Genomic DNA, 18,043 nt, shown 5'->3' with positions numbered 1-18,043 from the left:
CTATTTATATACACCATTTGCCGGTGGCGGTACTCAGAGATCGGTGGTACATCAGCGTGTTTTCGTTATCACTAGCGAGATGACGCGAAGGGCTCGAAGAGCGCACTTTAAAAGTCGTCGCCCCACGTGGATGAGCGCGCGCCTTTACAGGGCATGGTCGCTCATGTGCGGGTGCGCGGGACGAAGGTCACTTCGCTCACTGCAGCGGCCGCTTTTGCGAAAGGAGCGTGCTGCTCACGCAGAAATAAGTTACAACTGTGACAGTTAGTTCGCGCTCATCCTGTGTATGTTCGTTTCGTGCGCCCTTTCTGCTTGAGCACTGCTTTGCAAGTTTCGAGCTGCTTGCCGTTCTTCGCATGACATTACAATTTGTTGCTGTAGCATTCATTCCTTCGCGCTTGGGGCGAAAGAATGCACAACAAACACTCAACTACATCTGTGAAGACACATTTCACTTTCGTGTTATACCGATGCCTATGACAGAGGGATCAGCCATGTTTTTTTCTTTTCCTCACCAATACTGTTTTCTGTTTGAAGAATGTCTCGTATATTAAATTTAGAATTTATTACGTTCTTAGCAACAATGTGTGCCAGAGTCAGCAGTATTGAAAACTTTTTTAATTTGTGCTCTCTATTCTGTACCAATTTCACATTATTGGGCCACCGACGACCCTGTGGGAAGTTTCTCATCCCGTCCTTAACTCTGCTTTTATGCAGGTACCCGAGCCAGAGCAACACCACCGCTCCTCGTCGCCACCTCTCCAAGGGCGTGTGGTCGCCCCCGACGAACTGAGCGGCGAGGACGATTGGTCATCGGATGCGGAGAGCACGGGCAGTGCAGCGCTCGAGCAACACCTGGAAGACATGGCCTTCCTGCAGGCCTCCCTGGATGCACGCAACCCACAGCAGGAGGGGGGCAGCGCACCACAGGGCAGGACGGGGGGAGAAAGCGTCGCCGAGCGCATCGGGCGCAGCGTCACCTTGGCAGCGGCCACCTCGGAGGTGAGTGGGAGCACGAACGAGGGGCACTGAATTGGGCCTGCTCTCCAAGGCACACTGGCAGAAGTCTACTACTGGTGACCAAGAAGCTACTCATGGTGTTCACACCGGTGATTGCAACGTGCACTTCCTCACAGCTGGAATAACTTTTGTTTACATCTGCTCCTCACGTTTGTCTTTGCTAGCGCAACCATGGTCACGCTCGTAGATTCTCGAATCTCGTAGATTCGAACCAGCGCTTTCGCGAATCGATCTGTTTGCGACAGTAGCACAGTCCGAAAGTCAGCTGTGCCGCAATGCCCAAGCGCTATGGGGTGAAGCAGACCGGAAATTCAAAGGGTCCGCTATCACGGCGCTGTATGGTGATGTCTTACGGATAAGCAGCGGAAATGCGCGGAGGCGTGATGGCGGCAGGTGGCAAACGCGCCAGTACGATTTAATCGCTGACAACCCCTACGATAAGCATCTTCAGTTAACTGCTCAGTAGTGCATGGGGCCAAGCGCAGTTGCAGGCATACTGCACGCATTTCATAGGCGAGAACCCCAACGCGCCACGCCGCCATTCTTGCTGCCTCTTTGTGCAAGACCGCTAAGTGTGCCGCACAGACGCGTTGCCTTCACGGACGAAACCAGCTCGCCATTGCCACACCCGTGTGCGGTCGGGAACAAAGTGCGCATCACGAACCCTTTCATGATAAATGCGTGCCGTAGCCGTACAGTGACGGCGTCAGCTTAGTTGGGGATGTGCTGCACACAACTAGAAACGATCGGCTTCACACGGCAGCAAATGTTGCGTATCGGCGGAGATTCGGCAATGTGTGTACGCATCGTTTACATGCGCACACGCATCGGGGAAAACCGGACGACTCATCCGCTCTTCCGCCAGGCTCTTCCGCCTTCGCTCTTTTCTGATGCTTATCCGTGAAGGCATCGCCGCAATCGCGCGAAAGTCGTTATCACCGATCGACCGGTCTCTGCCGTTACCGAAAAGACTGACGACCTTTTGCGGCACATTGTGGCATCGACGAGTTTACTGACGCAGTGAGCCTTTATGCGATGGAAAGTTATCGTACTTATCACTTGCGTTTATGCCTTCTTGCGTTCCAAGCCATTATTTGGTTCATCGTAGCTGCAGAGAATGGCATCGGCAAAGGTTACCGTGCGAAAGCTGACCGCAAGGCTTTTTTTCTTTCCTCACTGTCATTCTGCCACTGAAGAAATGGCTGGAAAGTGAGCGACCTCGCTTGCAGCGTCCAAAATCTGCGTGCGGAGCTCACTGATCTGGGATATCTTTGTCGCAAGTAAACTGGAGCGGGGCATGCGTGAGCGCGCGCCCCTCTCACGCTTTAGAAGGCCTGTTTTAACTTTTTTTCGCCTCGTATGCACCATATTTTTACCGCAACGGTGTCTGAAGTGTTTGTTGTAAAAGTAGGAGGCTTTGAAAAATGTTTGCTATGTATGGACTCAGTTTCAATGGCTAGCATAGGAAAATCGTAAGTGCACCAAAATATGGTCGTTATAACCGATAGACCGTTATATGTGGGATCTTTATAAGTGGGTTCGACTGTATGTGCTACAGTTTCCTGAAGAGCACACAAATGTCCAAGGGACCCACAGCTCTTAAATGTATGAGGATGTTAGTGAAAGCCCATGTGTGGCAGTTTAGCTGGTTAGCAGGTTAGCAAGAAAATGGTAGCGAGGATCATCATTGAAGATACTGATAATTATGATGATTTAACGATGATAATGACCAGATGGCTTTCGCCTTTTGAGTTATCTTAGGCAAATGCATAATGGACACTGTGAGTCTTTTTTCTTGTGACGTTGAACCACACAAACTATTCCTTGTTGTTTCCTTTGATGTACTTGATGTTTAAATGGCAGTCCTCCAGCCACAGCCGCAATGGCCGTGAGTGGGTGAGGTCTAGTACACCTGCACAACTACCCAGGAAAATTGATAGCAGGATGGCATGGCAGCTGAATGGCCGAGTGTCATTGCGTATGTTGGAGCTTTCCTTACATGGTACAAAAAATATATTGTGCGAGATGAAGGGGAGTGAATAGTGCTCGTGTGTTGGGTGCGGCTCTCAGAGGCTGTGTGTAGTTGCCGGGAGAGGAACTAGATGGCGCGAGTGTCAAGTGAACAGTGACAGGGACGAAAGGAGTCGGACATGTGGTGCGGGTGGTGAACGTTGTTGCCGATCGTCGAGTGTGACACTGCATATATATATTAGTGCTACATTTTCTTCAGTTCTTTCTACCTTGAACATGTTTGTGAAAATCAGATGTTGTCCTGCATATTCGTCTTGACTGTACAGTATGTCACGTAGAAAACAAGTGTTCCAGGAAACACCCCTGTGAGTATTCTTGCTTTGGATTACCACAAAACCTCATTTATATGAATCTTGCAGGGCCCTGTGAAATATTTATATTGCGCTATATTTATATAATCAAAACAAAGGCAAAATGCAGAGAAAATGAACTGAAAGCCCACAAATAATTTTTTAAAATTTTAGTGAACTGCGTATGCTGCTTTAACCTACCCATCTGTCCGTAACACGTGTTTCAAAAACCTGCAGTTTCACCTATGAGCCTTTTACGTGTCGCTACACTTGTATTAAAGAGAGAAGACCATTTGCAGTCTAGCGAACCCCCGGCGCAGTGTAAGACGGCAAAACGCATGACGACTCAACCTCTGAAGGTCCGTCTTTATCCGAGACAGTTTCCACCAGCGCCTAATCTGGCATCTCCTCGGTAGTGATGGCGCAGTCCTCCAAAAAAAATCACAAAGCTGCACGTCATCAGGGGCTGCTCCATGCACATGCAGTGAAACCATGCACGCACACACGGCGTCGAAAACGAAGAGCGAGCAACACGGATACCACAAAATATTCAGAAAAGCGCTCTTCGTATGCGGCGCGACCCCACATAGGGCCACGAACTCGAAGTGTAGCGACATGGAGCAGTGATTTTTTGTTCTTTCTTTTTAATGGCGTCACCTGGTGTCATGTTAACAAAGTGCTGTTCAGAGACTTCTGCAACAACTGAAAAGTGGCGCTGCCAACGCAAAAACCATGTTTTTTTTTTAAGAAAGCCGGCGTGGTGGCACCTGCGAGCAGCTAGATGAGGTTTGAAGGGAGGGGGGTAAGAACGCCGGCTCGAGGGGTGCAGACCCGCCTTGCGTGCACTTGCACGCACAAACAAGTGCTCGCTCTTGCCTCGCAGTCGCCGGGGCTTCGAGTGCGCCATGTGCGCCGCCGCCGCTTCGCATTCCGTCGGTGAAAGTTCGTTATATCAAGAGTGTCTCCTTCTGCCACTTTGTTACATAGAGGTCGCAAATACATGTGCTTCTATGGAGTAACGGCAGGGAATAGAAAAACTTCGTAATATCGAGGAATTCATTCTATGGAGCTTCGTTATAGGCAGGTTTAACTGTACAAATTTTTGGGATTGAATGTGCTTTCAATAATGAAAATATTCTATTCATATTTGAAGTTTGGAACATTTGTGGACCCTCTGTATTGCCAAACTCTTGTGCATGGTGAGAGTGGTTGAGCAGGACGAGGGTCCATGTTCAGTATTGTTGGTGTGACCAGCTTGAAGCACTTGACACAAAAAGGGCAAAGAGGGAGGGCACCCTTGTCCCCATCTTGTTGAAAGCTGTAGATCACACACTACCTGAGTGCGCATGCAGCTTTAGAGAGTGGATCTTTTCCAGGTAGACGGCATCAGTTTGCCACCTCCACCAAGGTCCACCATGGAGCAGGAACCACCACCAGACAGCAAGAGCGCAGCGCCCGGGGGTGGCTGGGGGCCTCTCACGTGGGGCCTCGCTCCCGCTGGGGACCAAGAGGGGCCAAAGGAGACACCCGCTGTGCCACCTCAGGCAGCGCAAGGTGCGTGTGGCATGCAGACTTGGGTTTGACGAGTGCCATGGCTGAGCTTGGTCACATTCTGGAGCGCAGGCTCTTAGGCACCCATTCCTGCATTGGGCATTGGCAGGCTTCACCCGTCATAGCAGCAAAAGAAAGATGAAAGCAAAGGTGAAGTGCAGAGAGGATGGAAAAAGGGCGAGGAGGGAATCGGAGCGCCGCACAAGACTGCGAGATGGTGCCCGACTAGTGCATGTTTTCTGGGAGGTCTCTCTGTTGTGGCTGCTCTGAATCGTGCCCACACTACTATAATCATGTGCCAGCTCTTGCGATCTCCAGGTTAGCGAGGCACTTGCACCGCACTTCACTTCATTTGCAACATGCCGCACGAGGCAGATTGTCCGCACCAGCCAATATATTGCGAAATGAAGACATGTACAGTAGAACCTCAGTGATACGATCCTGGCTCATGTGAATTTTGGGGTGATATGAACTTTTTGTTCTTGACCAAGGCCAGTTAGCCTGCATTGTGCTAGAGTGCAGTTGTTACGAACCGACTTCAGCCCCGCAACGTTTGATACGGACGTTCGCTAATGCAGAGGTACAAACTGGTGCTTTCCATGCTGCCATTGAAAACACGGCAATTGCGCACGAGCGTGAGAACCCTAGTTCTGGGCATGCACACCGCCGGTTCGGCGGGTTATCAGCATTACCCATCCGCAGCACGTGTCCTCCGAGATGGTGTGGGCAAATCCTGGAGGCATTAATGCGCCTCCTTGTGCATTTGATTTAGGATTACAGATGGCATTGGCATCGTGTCTTTTTCCCCCTGATGCATTGATGTGTGCTGCTGCGCTTAAGGCAGCAGTGTTGTTGTACTGTGTTTACACCTGCCTGCCACATTGATGAGAGACATGTCCTCACAATCAGACACCTTATGAAAGGTGGACAGGGACCGAAAGAGGAAGTGGACGGACTTGGTGAAGGAGTTAGACCTCGCAAGGTCAACGTGCACGACTGTAAGGCACACCCACCAACTCCCGAAAAACCACGAAAAAAAGAATAACAACAACGAAGGACAGCAGTACTAAAATTTCTGGCCTGTCGCATGCGGAGCACTTATCACTTTGGCCGCTGTACTCTGGTGTTATGCGGAAAAGCATACTAAGATTAGGAAGGGGCTACCAGCTGACGCGTGTCACAGCACGTTCTGTGCTCACACGCGTGCACACGCCCTGTATTTATGAGTACCAGTATGATCGCTGATGTTCCAAAACCTTTACTTGAAATCATTCATGGGTCCGTCTATGACGTTGCTGCAGCCCTGAGGAACAGTAAATGAAAATGTATGTACTCCAGCTTTCGTTTGTCGCCTACTAATTTTCTGTGTTTTCGGGTGATACAAATATTTTTCTTGACCCCGCAAGATTTGTACCAGCAAGGTTTTACTGTATAGATGTGTGCCCGAATTTTGCATTGGGAAGTATCGCAATTGAGGTTACATTTTTATTTTACACGTAATTTTTGATATGTGAGATCAGCCCATAGTAAAGCATCGGTACACTAGAATTCTTTTTATATATCTTTTAAGAAACTGTAGGAAAGAAGTACCTAGTTTGGACGGGCAATAATATTCGCCCTTTAATCAGATTTGTCCATTTGCGAGGCATAGTTTTATGTCCTATTGCAAGAACAAAATGAGAATATAAACCAAAATGTCGAGGGCAATTGGTGGAGGTAGGGCAATAACACTAATGTTTTATTTGTAACCCCTGACAGACACGAACTTGCCTTTACATCTGTGTAGTGTCATGTGGTTGCCGTACGAGACGCATAAAAGTGCTACGGCTGGTGCCGTCCAGAGATCAGAAATCTCCACCACATTTCTACTTTGATGGTGTGCTACAAAATTGAATCTAGTGTTTGGTTTGAGCTCACCGGTTTTTGCAGAAGCTGCCGCGCAAACTGCACCCCCAGACGAGGAATGTCTCGTCAGCAGCCGCAAGGGCGAGCGTCTGGCCGGCAACAACAAGCACCGGAAAAGGCGTTCGTCGAAGAAGGACAAGAAAAAACGGGCACCAGCCGTGCACGGTGGGAAGGCGCGTGCAGCCAAGGGCCAGTACGAGGGGCTCTCTGTGGCCGACATTCTGCGCCATCCTCTGTCCAAGCGCTTTGTGCAGCGCACAGGAGAGGTAGGTGCCATTTAAGGGGGGACATGGCACTTTAAGAAGTGTTTTTTATTTCTTGATCGATTTTGGTGAAACTCCCAGAGTTTTGTACATTTGTGTGCCAATTCCAAATATACATTTATTTTTCTAGTATAATGGGTTGTTTTTAAAATACAAAATATTTCATGTGCCCATTGGGGAGCAAGATTTCTTCTAAACTGAGAGAGTTACAAAATAAATCAGCATATTGCAATAATCTTGAATCAGAACTGAGTGCAGTGCAATAAAAATGGATGTTCTAAACCCATTTGAACAAAAGTTACCATATGTTGAACATTCACGAGTGAAATCCCAGCTCGAAATTGACTCAGTGACAAATGTTCAACATACAATAACAATTATTCAAATTGGTTTCGAACATCCATTTTTGTTGTTCTAATGCGCCCGATGGCAGCGAGGATGATGTCCTTTGGGATGCCGAGGATGCCTGCGAAGAATCCGACAACTTTCCTGCACATCGGATGAAGATGACTCTTTCGGCAGCGACAAGAGTGCTAAGTTATTGTAAATAAAGGTGTGCTATGTTTCAGTTTTTTTGTTTCTAAAAAAACATGAGTTGACCTATATTCGAACATCTTTTTTTTATTTCTCGTAGATCGCTACAAGTAGGGGTCAACCTACATTCGTGCCCGACCTATTTTCGAGTAAATACGGTAGCGATAGTGACACTTGTCGTCCGTCTTGTCCTGGAAAGGTTCACAACTCAGTGAAAACAAGTGATGCACAAACCTGATATTTTATTTACATATAATATGTAAATAAATATGCAAATAAAATAAACCTGATATTTTATGACATATTTTCTTTACAGCGTGTACAGTAGAATCTCGATGATACGAATCTCGAGGGGGAGCGAAAGTATTCATATCACCCGAAATTTTGTATCACCAAAAAAACTAGCCACATCCCTTTTCAAACTGCAATATACACACAAAACATTTGTTGCCATCAAAGGAACTCATGCACGTCTTTTTGAGAAACACCTGAATGGATCAATAAGGCACATCGCAGCTGGCTGCCGCAACACGCACATCATAGCTTCGCCTGAGGCCAACTGAAAACTAAGTGCAAAAGTCCACTCCACCATAGCCATAAGCGAACGACAGGAACGCCGAAACACTTCGTGCCTTTTTACGACTTCATTGCCTTTAATCTACCGCTGCGTTAGCCATGTACCTTCGGAACTGCGTAGTTTTTCTCAGTGATTGCGTCAATAGCAACTGCGGTTTTCTGTGAGGTGGTTGTGGCAAACAGTAGTTCCGTTTTTAATCTATGTGCTGGCCGCGCCTTCAGAACTACGTTGTTGCTATCTATGATCGTGTCTACTGTGGTTTTGTCTGCAGCAGTTGTGGCTAGTGGCATTGCTTTGACTCTGTGAGCGTCAGATGCCAAAGCACTTTAGGAGTTTTGTAGTTGCCATACATGATCGCGTCGATAGTGACCGCGGTTTCGTCCACAGTGGTTGTTGCAAACAATAACTGCGGTTCTGAATGTGTGTACCGTATTTACTCACGTAATGAACGCACTTGCATAATAAACACACCCCCAACATTAGTTGTCGAAATTTGGATTTTGTTTTCTCCCGCGTAATGAACGCATGCCCTACTTTCATCCACTACAGCCCCGCGAACCAACGCGGGGCTCCTCCTCGCCCGTAGATCTTTCTTTTTTTTTTTTATTATGCCAACTCCCCTTGGTTCGTCTACCCCCTTTCCTCCCCTCTGCCCACTGCTGCGCACCATTCTTTGTTTGTTTTTCTTTCTATCTGTGCACGGCATGTACCTCTCTTTTTGTACTTGTTTTTGAAGTATCCATGCGCCGCAGCGGGATTCACGAACGGTGCGAGTGTAGAGACATCGCGGGTAACAAGCACACAGCGAGCGAAGGTCACGAAACTTCCCACACCAGCCAACGGTTGCTTTCTACAAATACGAAACTTTAAGAAGCCGGCAGCAACCGGCGGCAGGAGTGCGGGGAGACAGCTTGCAGAAGATAGCGCCATCTACCACCGAAGCGGCGGAGTTTCCAAGGCTGGGTGGGACAACCAGTCAAAACGGCGCTAGACAGTGACGCCTGTTCTAGCATTCTAGCCTTTGTAGCCCTACTTTTTTTGTTTCCGCCAGCCATTGCCACTCCGTTGTGACTTCGTTTTTAGTCTGTTTTGCGTTTTGCCGTGGACAATGGGCCGAAATGTGAGCTACACGGCCGGTTTCAAGCTACAGGCTGTGGAGTACGCTCTTGAGCGCGGGAATCGTGCTGCGAGCAGGCATTACGGAATTGACGAAGTCCGTGTGCGTTACTGGCGGAAGGAAGCAGCACGACAAGCTGTTCACTACGAATAGGGAGCGACGTGCCTTTAGGGGACCGAAGACCTGAAAGCTTCCTGCTAGGGAAAAAGCGGTCTTAGAATATGTCCAGCACCTGCGGAAGGAAGGCTGTGTCGTTTCGCACGAAATGGTCCGTGATGCACGCGCTAGCCACAGCCAGGAAGCATGGCCTCGCAACCACCGCTTTCAAAACGAGTAATGGGTGGACAACACGCTTCATTTGGCGCAACCGACTGTGCTTGAGGAGGTGCACATCCCTTTGTCAGCGACTGCCTTGTTGCTACGAAGAAAAGGTAGTGGACTTTCACAAATTTGTGATACGCCTGCGGCGGGACCGAGAATTTCTTCTCTCGCAAATCAAGAACGCAGACCAGACGCCCATCAATTTCGATATGCCGAAGAGCAGGACAATCAATCAGACGGGAGCACGCAGCGTGCTCGTTAAAACGACAGTCGCTGAGAAGCAGCGTTTCACAGTAATGCTGGCTATCACGGCAGACGGCAGGAAGTTGCCACCGTGCGTTATCTTCAAAAGGGAAACCATGCTGAAGGCCGACTCCCAGCCGGCATACACGTGCAAGCCCAAGAGAAAGGATGGATGTCGGTCAGTCTAATGGCTGATTGGGTCCGGACAGTCTGGGGATGGCGCCCTGGTACCTTGCTTCTCCCATCTCTTCTTGTGCTTGACAGTTTTCACAGCCACCTGGCAGAGAACGTAAGCCGGAAACTGAAGGAGCTGCGCACCAAGATCGCCATCATTCCAGGTGGACTCACTTCGGTGCTGCAGTCCCTTGATGTTTGTGTGAACAAGCCGTTCAAAGACAGTGTGCGCCAGTTGTATACAGACTAAATGGCCCATGGAGGGCATGCCCTAACGCCGACTGGCAAGATTAAAAGGCCGTCCATCAAGCTGGCATGCTCCTGGATCTTGGATGCATGGCGCTTGCTGCCAGCTGATTTGATCGTAAAGAGTTTTAAGAAGACTGGAATTGCAAATGCGCTGGACACAGCGCGGATGACCAGTTGTGGGAGCAAGATGGCGAATTGGTGAGCGACATGGACGACGTGTCTAGCGATTCTGACGAAGAGTGAAGGGCAATAAAAAGCTGTTTCCTAAGCGAATAATATAATATAATATAATATAGTAGAATATAATATAATTTAATCTACCTGATGTGCCATGGGCTTATTCAGGCAGTCTGTATCCGTTTATTTTTTTGGGGGGGGGGGGGGGGGGGGAGTTGACAAGGCTGAGTGTCACTGCCTATACAGTTGAACCCGTTTATAACGATCTCAAAAGTGTTGCGAAAAGTGGTCGTTATATCAGTAGTTCGTTGTATATGGACTCGCCCTTAAAAACGTGCGCTTAGCGGCCAAGCCGTTTTTTTACAGCGAAACCTGTTATGAGATCATTTCACCGGTCGTTTTTGGCGCCGTAGTTGTCCGCCGCCGCCGGTGTCCGTAACCAGTATCGCTCGAAATAAGAAAAAAAACGAAATAAGAAAGAAATTCCAGGATGGAACGAGGTTCGAACCTGGGCCCTCTGCGTGGGAGCCCAGTATTCAACCTCTGAGCCATGCCGGTGCTTGAAACTGCCTTGCAAAAAGGTCCTATACGGGCTTCATGTCGGGAAGGAATCACATTAGCATATGCAATATAGCGTGGTAGAAGAGTAAAATAAGCACCAAGCGTCGCACAACGTGAATTCTGTAACCAGGCGTCACACAATGCGAATTGCGCAACGAGTAGGTTGTTGAATGCTTCCAACCCATTACAAAGGGCTCTGCCATAATTCTTCGTCGTCATCAGGCACAGCATCAACAAAGTGCGCATAATGCCTTACATGCGTTTAGCAGGTACCACGGCTCTCCGTAGAATGACGAAAAATGGCACAGTGCCTGCTGCCCTACTTCTCAAAAATTACAATGATTTATAGCGTAGTGGGTTCCTCGCAAGTGCACTTGTATTGGTTGCCAAGGAAGCCCATAAGCGCATGATCCATTTCCTCGGGGTCTCAGTAAAATTATAATGATTTATAGCGTAGTGGGTTCCTCGCAAGTGCACTTGTATTGGTTGCCAAGGAAGCCCATAAGCGCATGATCCATTTCCTCGGGGTCTCAGTAAAATTACAACGATTTATAGCGTAGTGGGTTCCTCGCAAGTGCACTTGTATTGGTTTGCCAAGGAAGCCCATAAGCGCATGATCCATTCCTCGGGGTCTCAGTAAAATTATAATGATTTATAGCGTAGGTGGGTTCCTCGCAAGTGCACTTGTATTGGTTGCCAAGGAAGCCCATAAGCGGCATGATCCATTTCCTCGGGGGTCTCAGTAAAATTATAATGATTTATAGCGTAGTGGGTTCCTCGCAAGTGCACTTGTATTGGTTGCCAAGGAAGCCATAAGCGCATGATCCATTTCCTCGGGGGTCTCAGTAAAATTATAATGATTTATAGCGTAGTGGGTTCCTCGCAAGTGCACTTGTATTGGTTGCCAAGGAAGCCCATAAGCGCATGATCCATTTCCTCGGGGTCTCAGTAAAATTACAATGATTTATAGCGTAGTGGGTTCCTCGTAAGTGCACTTGTATTTGTTGCCAAGGAAGCCCATAGGCGCATGATCCATTTCCTCGGGGTCTCAGTAAAGTTCTTCGCCCGCCCCCGTCTCTCTCCCACGTCAACGTATGTTTACAGCATGACGGGAGAGGGAAATAGCGACCGGTCGTCATAACTGGTGGGCCGTTTAAAGCTTCCAACCCATTACAAAGGGCTGAGCCATAATTCTTCATCGTCATCAGTTGTCGCGTCAACAAAGTGCACATAATGCCTTACAGACGTGTAGCAGGTGCCTCGCTTCCGCGCAGAATGACGAATAATAGAGAGTTTGAGAATTGGGGCTCCAAGGAGCTTGGGGACCCAAGAAGCTTGCGAGCCGCCAGGGCGCATGCGCAGAACCCAAGCCACTCTTGGGCTCTTGCACTCGCGTTGACCCGAGACACAAAAATTGAAAACTATCGTGGCGCCCCAAGGCGTCTTGGGTCACCAGTGAGAAGACACAGACACAGCGCGGGCCACGGCGCAGTATGGCCCGCGTCTCGCATGATTTTAAATTTCGTCACGCGTGGCGCTCCGTGCGCTTGACCCAACGCAGCCTGCGTTGGCCCAATACTCAAACTCTGCTGATCAACCGAACGCAAGAGCAGCCTGCCCAACGCAGCTTGGGGGCCCAGCGTCTTTTGTCCACAATTCTCAAACTCTCTAATTGCTTAGTAGGTGCTTCCAACTTCACAAAAATTGTGATTTATGGGGTAGTGGGTACCTTTCTAGTGTACTTGATTGTATCCCCAAGAGAGCTTACAACAGGCTCTACAAACGCCGCTCTTCCAGCTTTCGCTGTGACTGTGCTGCGGTTTCAGCGCAGGCCTGGCATTTTTTTTCTTTGCACTTTTATTAAAGTGCTAACAACCCCTTCGGTGACAAGCTAAGCCATTTCGCGTCGTGAAGCGACGCCCGCTGCGTGCTCACGAGTGAATTAACCGCTTTTGCAATGAGCTGACTCATTTACGAAGCGCGATACGCGACGTGGAGCCGACCATCCCGGCTAGTTGCGTGCAGCGCGTCGCCTATCGGCTCGTGGAGTCACTGCCGGGCCGCTTGCTGTATGCCGTATGCGCGTTTGTACGTTCTTCGTGCTTGCTTCACTCCGGACCGTGCACGTGTGTGGTGACTAGCCTCTTCGTACAAAGCGGCGAAAACAAGCATTTTGCAAGCAACGCGCACTCGACGTCTCCGCGATGCTCTCGCGGCCATGCACGACGATGCGCGGCGCACTTGAGTTGTCACCTAGTCAAACACGCAGTATATGCTCGCTGTCAGTGCATCGACGTTTCTCGGTTCCCGCGCCACTTAACAACAGCCAGCTACTTTCGTTTCTACAAAGCGGCGCGCACTTTAAAGCGGTCTCGCACGACGCGGTGGCGACGAACTTGCCAACGGCAGCATGGCGCGCTCGTACCGCCGTCAATCCGCTGTGTACGGCGTACGCCACACGCGCAGCCGAGCGGATATCTACAGATGACTGTGATATGGTTGTGGGCTATAAGTCATAATGGCACGTTCATCGACGGCCGCCACCTCGCCTTCGCTCTTTTCTGGTGCTTATCCGCGAAAGCATCGCCGCAATCGCGCGGAAGTCGTAATCACCGATCAGCCGGTCTCTGCCGTTACCTAAAAGACGGACGACCTTTTGCGGCACATTGTGGCGTCGACGAGTTTAGGGACGCAGGGAACCTTTTTGCGATGGAAAGTTATCACGGTTTATCAATCCTTGCATTATGCCTTCTTGCGTTCCAAGGCATTGTTTGGTTCATCGCAGGCGGTCGTAGCTGCAGAGAACGGCGTCAGGAAAGGCTACCGTGCGAAAGCTGACCGCAAGGCTTCATGCTGCCTACTATTTTTTTTTCCTCACTGCCATTCTGCCACTGAAGAAACGCCTGGAAAGTGAGCGACCTCGCTCGCAGCGTCCAAAATCTGCGTGCGGTGTTCGCCGATCTGGGATATCTTAGTCGCGAGCACCGTGGTCGCAAGTAAACTGAAGCGGGGCACGCGCGAGCACGCGCCCCTGTCATGCTTTAGAAGGAATGTTTTAACTTCTTTTCGCTTCGTATGCGCCATATTTTTACCGCGACCGTGTCAGAAGTGTTCATTGTAAAAGTAGGAGGCTTTGAAAAATGTTCGCTATATGTGGACGCAGCTTCAATGGTTAGCATAGGAAAATCGTAAGTGCACCCAAATATGGTCGTTATAACCGATAGATCGTTATATGTGGGATCGTTATAACTGGGTTCGACTGTATTCTTAGTTTTTCGGTTATACAACGCTTTTGCATGGTCCCCTGAAAGTCATATAATCAGGGTTCCACTGTAATCGTAATCTGATTGTATGCGTAACGCAAGCTGTGTAAGACTTCAGCCCTTTCTGGAAGCCAAGCAATTAGTGTGGAACCTTCGAAGGTTCGTGTAAGAGCCTATGTGCTCGGCACGCAAATCAGATTTTCGCCTATTTTTTTTAAAACAATGAGCGATGCAACTGGTGGAAAATAATCGTCTGCCACAGCTGCTAAACGATCTGCCCAAACAGATGCTCAATGAGGCCAAAGCACAAGCTAGGCACTGTCGCTGAGAAAAAAGTATACGTGTGGAAAATATGTAGTTGTCTATAACTTTACATACATATGTCTCTTCGAGATTCTATACCTCAATATATTGTGAAATGAAAACAATGCATAGAGTTGCACTAAAATGGTTCATTAGGGAGTATCGCAATCGTTGGTAACTTTTTCCTGGTTGTTGAGTTTTGAGGTAACAGGGTTTTACTGTATTGTTGAAGCTGGTGTCACTCGACCGTGGAAGTAATTTAAAAAATTTTATTCCAGAAAAGCACATTCATTTTTTATTGCTTCTGCGAAGTTATTACAGGAGATTATTCAAACTGCAGCAATCTGGTTTGGAACAGAGCTAAATGAGTGAGGTGCGCAGGTGGTGCACATCCTGGAGGCCAAGAACTCTAGGGTGACGGCTGGCATCTTGCGGCAGCTGCAGGACAACAACCCAGTGTGGGTGCTGTTCTCGCCAAGGGACGCACGCTTTCCCCGACTCATGGTGCCTGCACAGGAGTGCCCACCCGGTGAGTCAGACCAGGGATGCCCGACAGTTTCCGGCTGAGACTCATTGGGAATGGATCTGGTGGAATTGAATTGATTCAGTGAATTGAACTGCAGAAAGCCAGAAGTATGTCCACATACGTTTGACAGTATTTGCCTAATTCTTATGCACACCCAGTTTTAAAGGGGCCCCGAACCCCTTTTCCCAGTAATCATCGCGTGGCCTCAGTATTGGAGTTGATGCCTTGCGAATACATTGCGAATCCGTCCAAGACGAGTGGAGTTACAGGGATTCGTCAGGGCACTTTCTCTCTCCTCTCGTCCCGACGAGCACACTGGCGGGTGATTAAACGCACTCGCTCTTTGCTATTGTGGTTCCTGTGTGCGCTAGTGTGGCTTACTGTGTAATGTTAGCAGATTATAGAGCAGGGAGTGGTGGCACCCTGTGGCAAGAAGCACATCTGTTTCAAACGCCGCTTTTTATTTATGCCAGCTATTAGCCATAACATCCCATCTACTGTTTGACGTCAAGCAGCGGGCACTGGCAACTCCAAAGAAAATGGCCACAAGCCTCGGCATGAAAAGAAGGGCGCCTGAGAAAATGGCAGCTTTGCACTGCACTTCTGGACTTTCCTTGCCGTGCACAACTGAAACATCTGGCTGAGCTTTTCATGGCAGTGTCTGCTTTCCACAGGATGTGTTTTTTTCACCAAGCCCTAAGGGTGGTTCATGACCCCTTTAAGGAAAGACGTATTGTGCTTTGAACCCTGGCCATTGGGAAACGGTGTCACCCAGTAGCAGCATGCTTTTGGGTGGCCCTTGTAACAGATGCAAGCATTGTAAGGCATTTCCGTGCTGTTTTTAAGGGGGGACACTGCTCTGAAATTTTTTTTCTCATTTCTTGATCGATTTTGATGATACTTGGTGAGTTTATGTATATTTGTGTGCTGATTTGAAATATGCAATTATTTTTCTAGTATAACCGGTAGTTTTTAAAATACAATATATTTCATGTGCCCTTTGGGGAGGAAGATTTTTTTTAACAGAGAGAGTTACAAAGTAAATCAGCATATCACAATAACCTGTAATCAGAACTGAGTGCAATGAAACAAAAACTGATGTTCTAAGCCCATTAGAACAAAAGTTATGGTATGTTGAACATTCGCGAAGGAAATCGCAGCTTGAAATTGATGCACTCCCGAATGTTCAACATATTGTAACTTTTGTTCTAATGGGCTTAGAACATCTATTTTTGTTTCGTTGCACTCAGTTCTGATTACAAGTTATTGTGATACACTGGTTTGCTTTGTAACTCTCTTTGTTGAAAAAAAATATGCCTCCCCAAAAGGCACATGAAATATTTTGTATTTTAGGAACTACTTGTTATACTAGAAAAGTAGTTGCATATTTGAAATCAGCACACAAATATACATGAACTCACCAAGTATCATCAAAATCGATCAAGAAATGAGAAAAAAATTTTAAGAGCAGTGTCCCTTAAGTCACAAAGTGCTGTGTGAGCTTCGTCATTTTTTCCCTATGTGTGTGAATGTTCAATCCTCGCGCTTCGATGCAGGAACAGGAAATTTTTTTCTCTTAAAATTAACGAAAAATGTTTTTGCTCAAAGTGCTGCTTTGTTTGTGCTCAAAAAAAAAAAGAGGTCACATGCTCAAAAATGATTGTTTCATAGTCGTGACATTTCGATGTAATGCTTGGCTTTGTTATTTGTCTATTTGGTCATGAAAAACTCAGATGTTTTCTTCTTCCATGCTTTGCAAGGGCCCCTGAGCTCTTGGAAACTGATATTGAAGGCGATCCTTTGCCACAGTGCAATGCCGAGACATGTGAAGAAATGTCAGCCACATGCACATCCACCTTGCCTTGTATTCCAGATCGTCAAGAGTTATCTAAGCCTTTTTTAGCATTTGCGTGGCAGTAAAGCATTGCTATTAACATTAGTTTCTATTGTCACTCTATTGAGGCAGTTGTGGACTGCCTAAGCAAACTCGCTTGCTAATAGCGTGCCTCCTGTGCAATAATGAGCAATAAAGCAGAATGCAGCTCACCCGAGACCCTGCTGGTTCATCCCGACTCGCACTACGGGCTTCATCTGCTTGCGAGGCAATATGTAGCAGAAATACGAAAGGCAGTGAGGAGGAAGAGCTTTGGAGGCCAGACTCCTACCATAATTCATCTCTTGTGAACGACAACTCTTCATAGCAATATTAATAGGGATTATTAGAGAGGTGCAGACAAAAACTAATACTTTTTTTTTATCAACTAGGCAAGTGAGAACTTTGACAGTTGATCTGTGAAAGCCACTCCTTACTCAACCTCACTGTAAAAGCAGTTGTATCAGGACATTCCAACTGAAAAGAGCACTGTTGTTGCCATCACTGTACACGGGCAAGTGTTTCATTCATGACACATTGACCAGCTGTTTGGGCACTCCCTTTTCTTTGCTCACACAAGGGGGTGTTTCTCCTTTAGTCAGCCTGGCATAGGGAGGTCAAAATCATAGAAGGTGGTGCCCTCTGTGCTGCCGAGCCGAGCCGAGAGAGCTGGTAGCATCCCTCGGTTTGCTCAATGCCTGTGTCCTGAAATCTCTGCATGCCTCAAGTTGCAGCTTATGTCATCTCAGTAACTCCATATGCTTGCTGTTCATCACGCCAGCGTTCGTGGTGAGATGTGCGCACGCACTATAAAACCATGACAGTGCTATTGCTATTGTAGTGCCCCCTTTCTGTTGAAGCTGAAACTGTTTTGGAAAGTAGTAGTGAGCAGATGCGCTGCTAGCAAGCCGAGCACAGCATGTCTACCCGCCAGCTTTCATTTTTTTCCGTGGCATGCCGAAGGTCAGAAAAGTCTCGATAAATGCTTCCTTAGCATTTGGCAGTGTTCACGCTACCAAATGACAACCGTGAAGCGAAAAGTTGGGCGAGAGTAGGAAAGCAAAG

At 48.0% G+C, this 18,043-nt stretch overlaps 1 protein-coding gene across 1 annotated transcript in view; it reads left to right on the top strand.

Annotated features, from left to right (window-relative positions):
* Positions 1-15,146, top strand: part of LOC119391886 (5E5 antigen-like) — a 31,946-nt gene extending 16,800 nt beyond the window's left edge. Inside the window, exons 4-7 of the mRNA XM_037659537.2 lie at positions 718-1,002; positions 4,718-4,895; positions 6,822-7,063; positions 14,961-15,146. Of these exons, the coding sequence (XP_037515465.2) occupies positions 718-1,002; positions 4,718-4,895; positions 6,822-7,063; positions 14,961-15,146 (891 nt within the window). The remainder of the gene's footprint in view (positions 1-717; positions 1,003-4,717; positions 4,896-6,821; positions 7,064-14,960) is intronic.
* The last annotated feature ends 2,897 nt before the right edge of the window (positions 15,147-18,043 follow it).

This window comes from Rhipicephalus sanguineus, chromosome 4, assembly GCF_013339695.2.
Source record: "Rhipicephalus sanguineus isolate Rsan-2018 chromosome 4, BIME_Rsan_1.4, whole genome shotgun sequence".
Classification (NCBI taxonomy): domain Eukaryota; kingdom Metazoa; phylum Arthropoda; class Arachnida; order Ixodida; family Ixodidae; genus Rhipicephalus; species Rhipicephalus sanguineus.
This window is presented reverse-complemented; position numbering and strand designations above follow the sequence as displayed.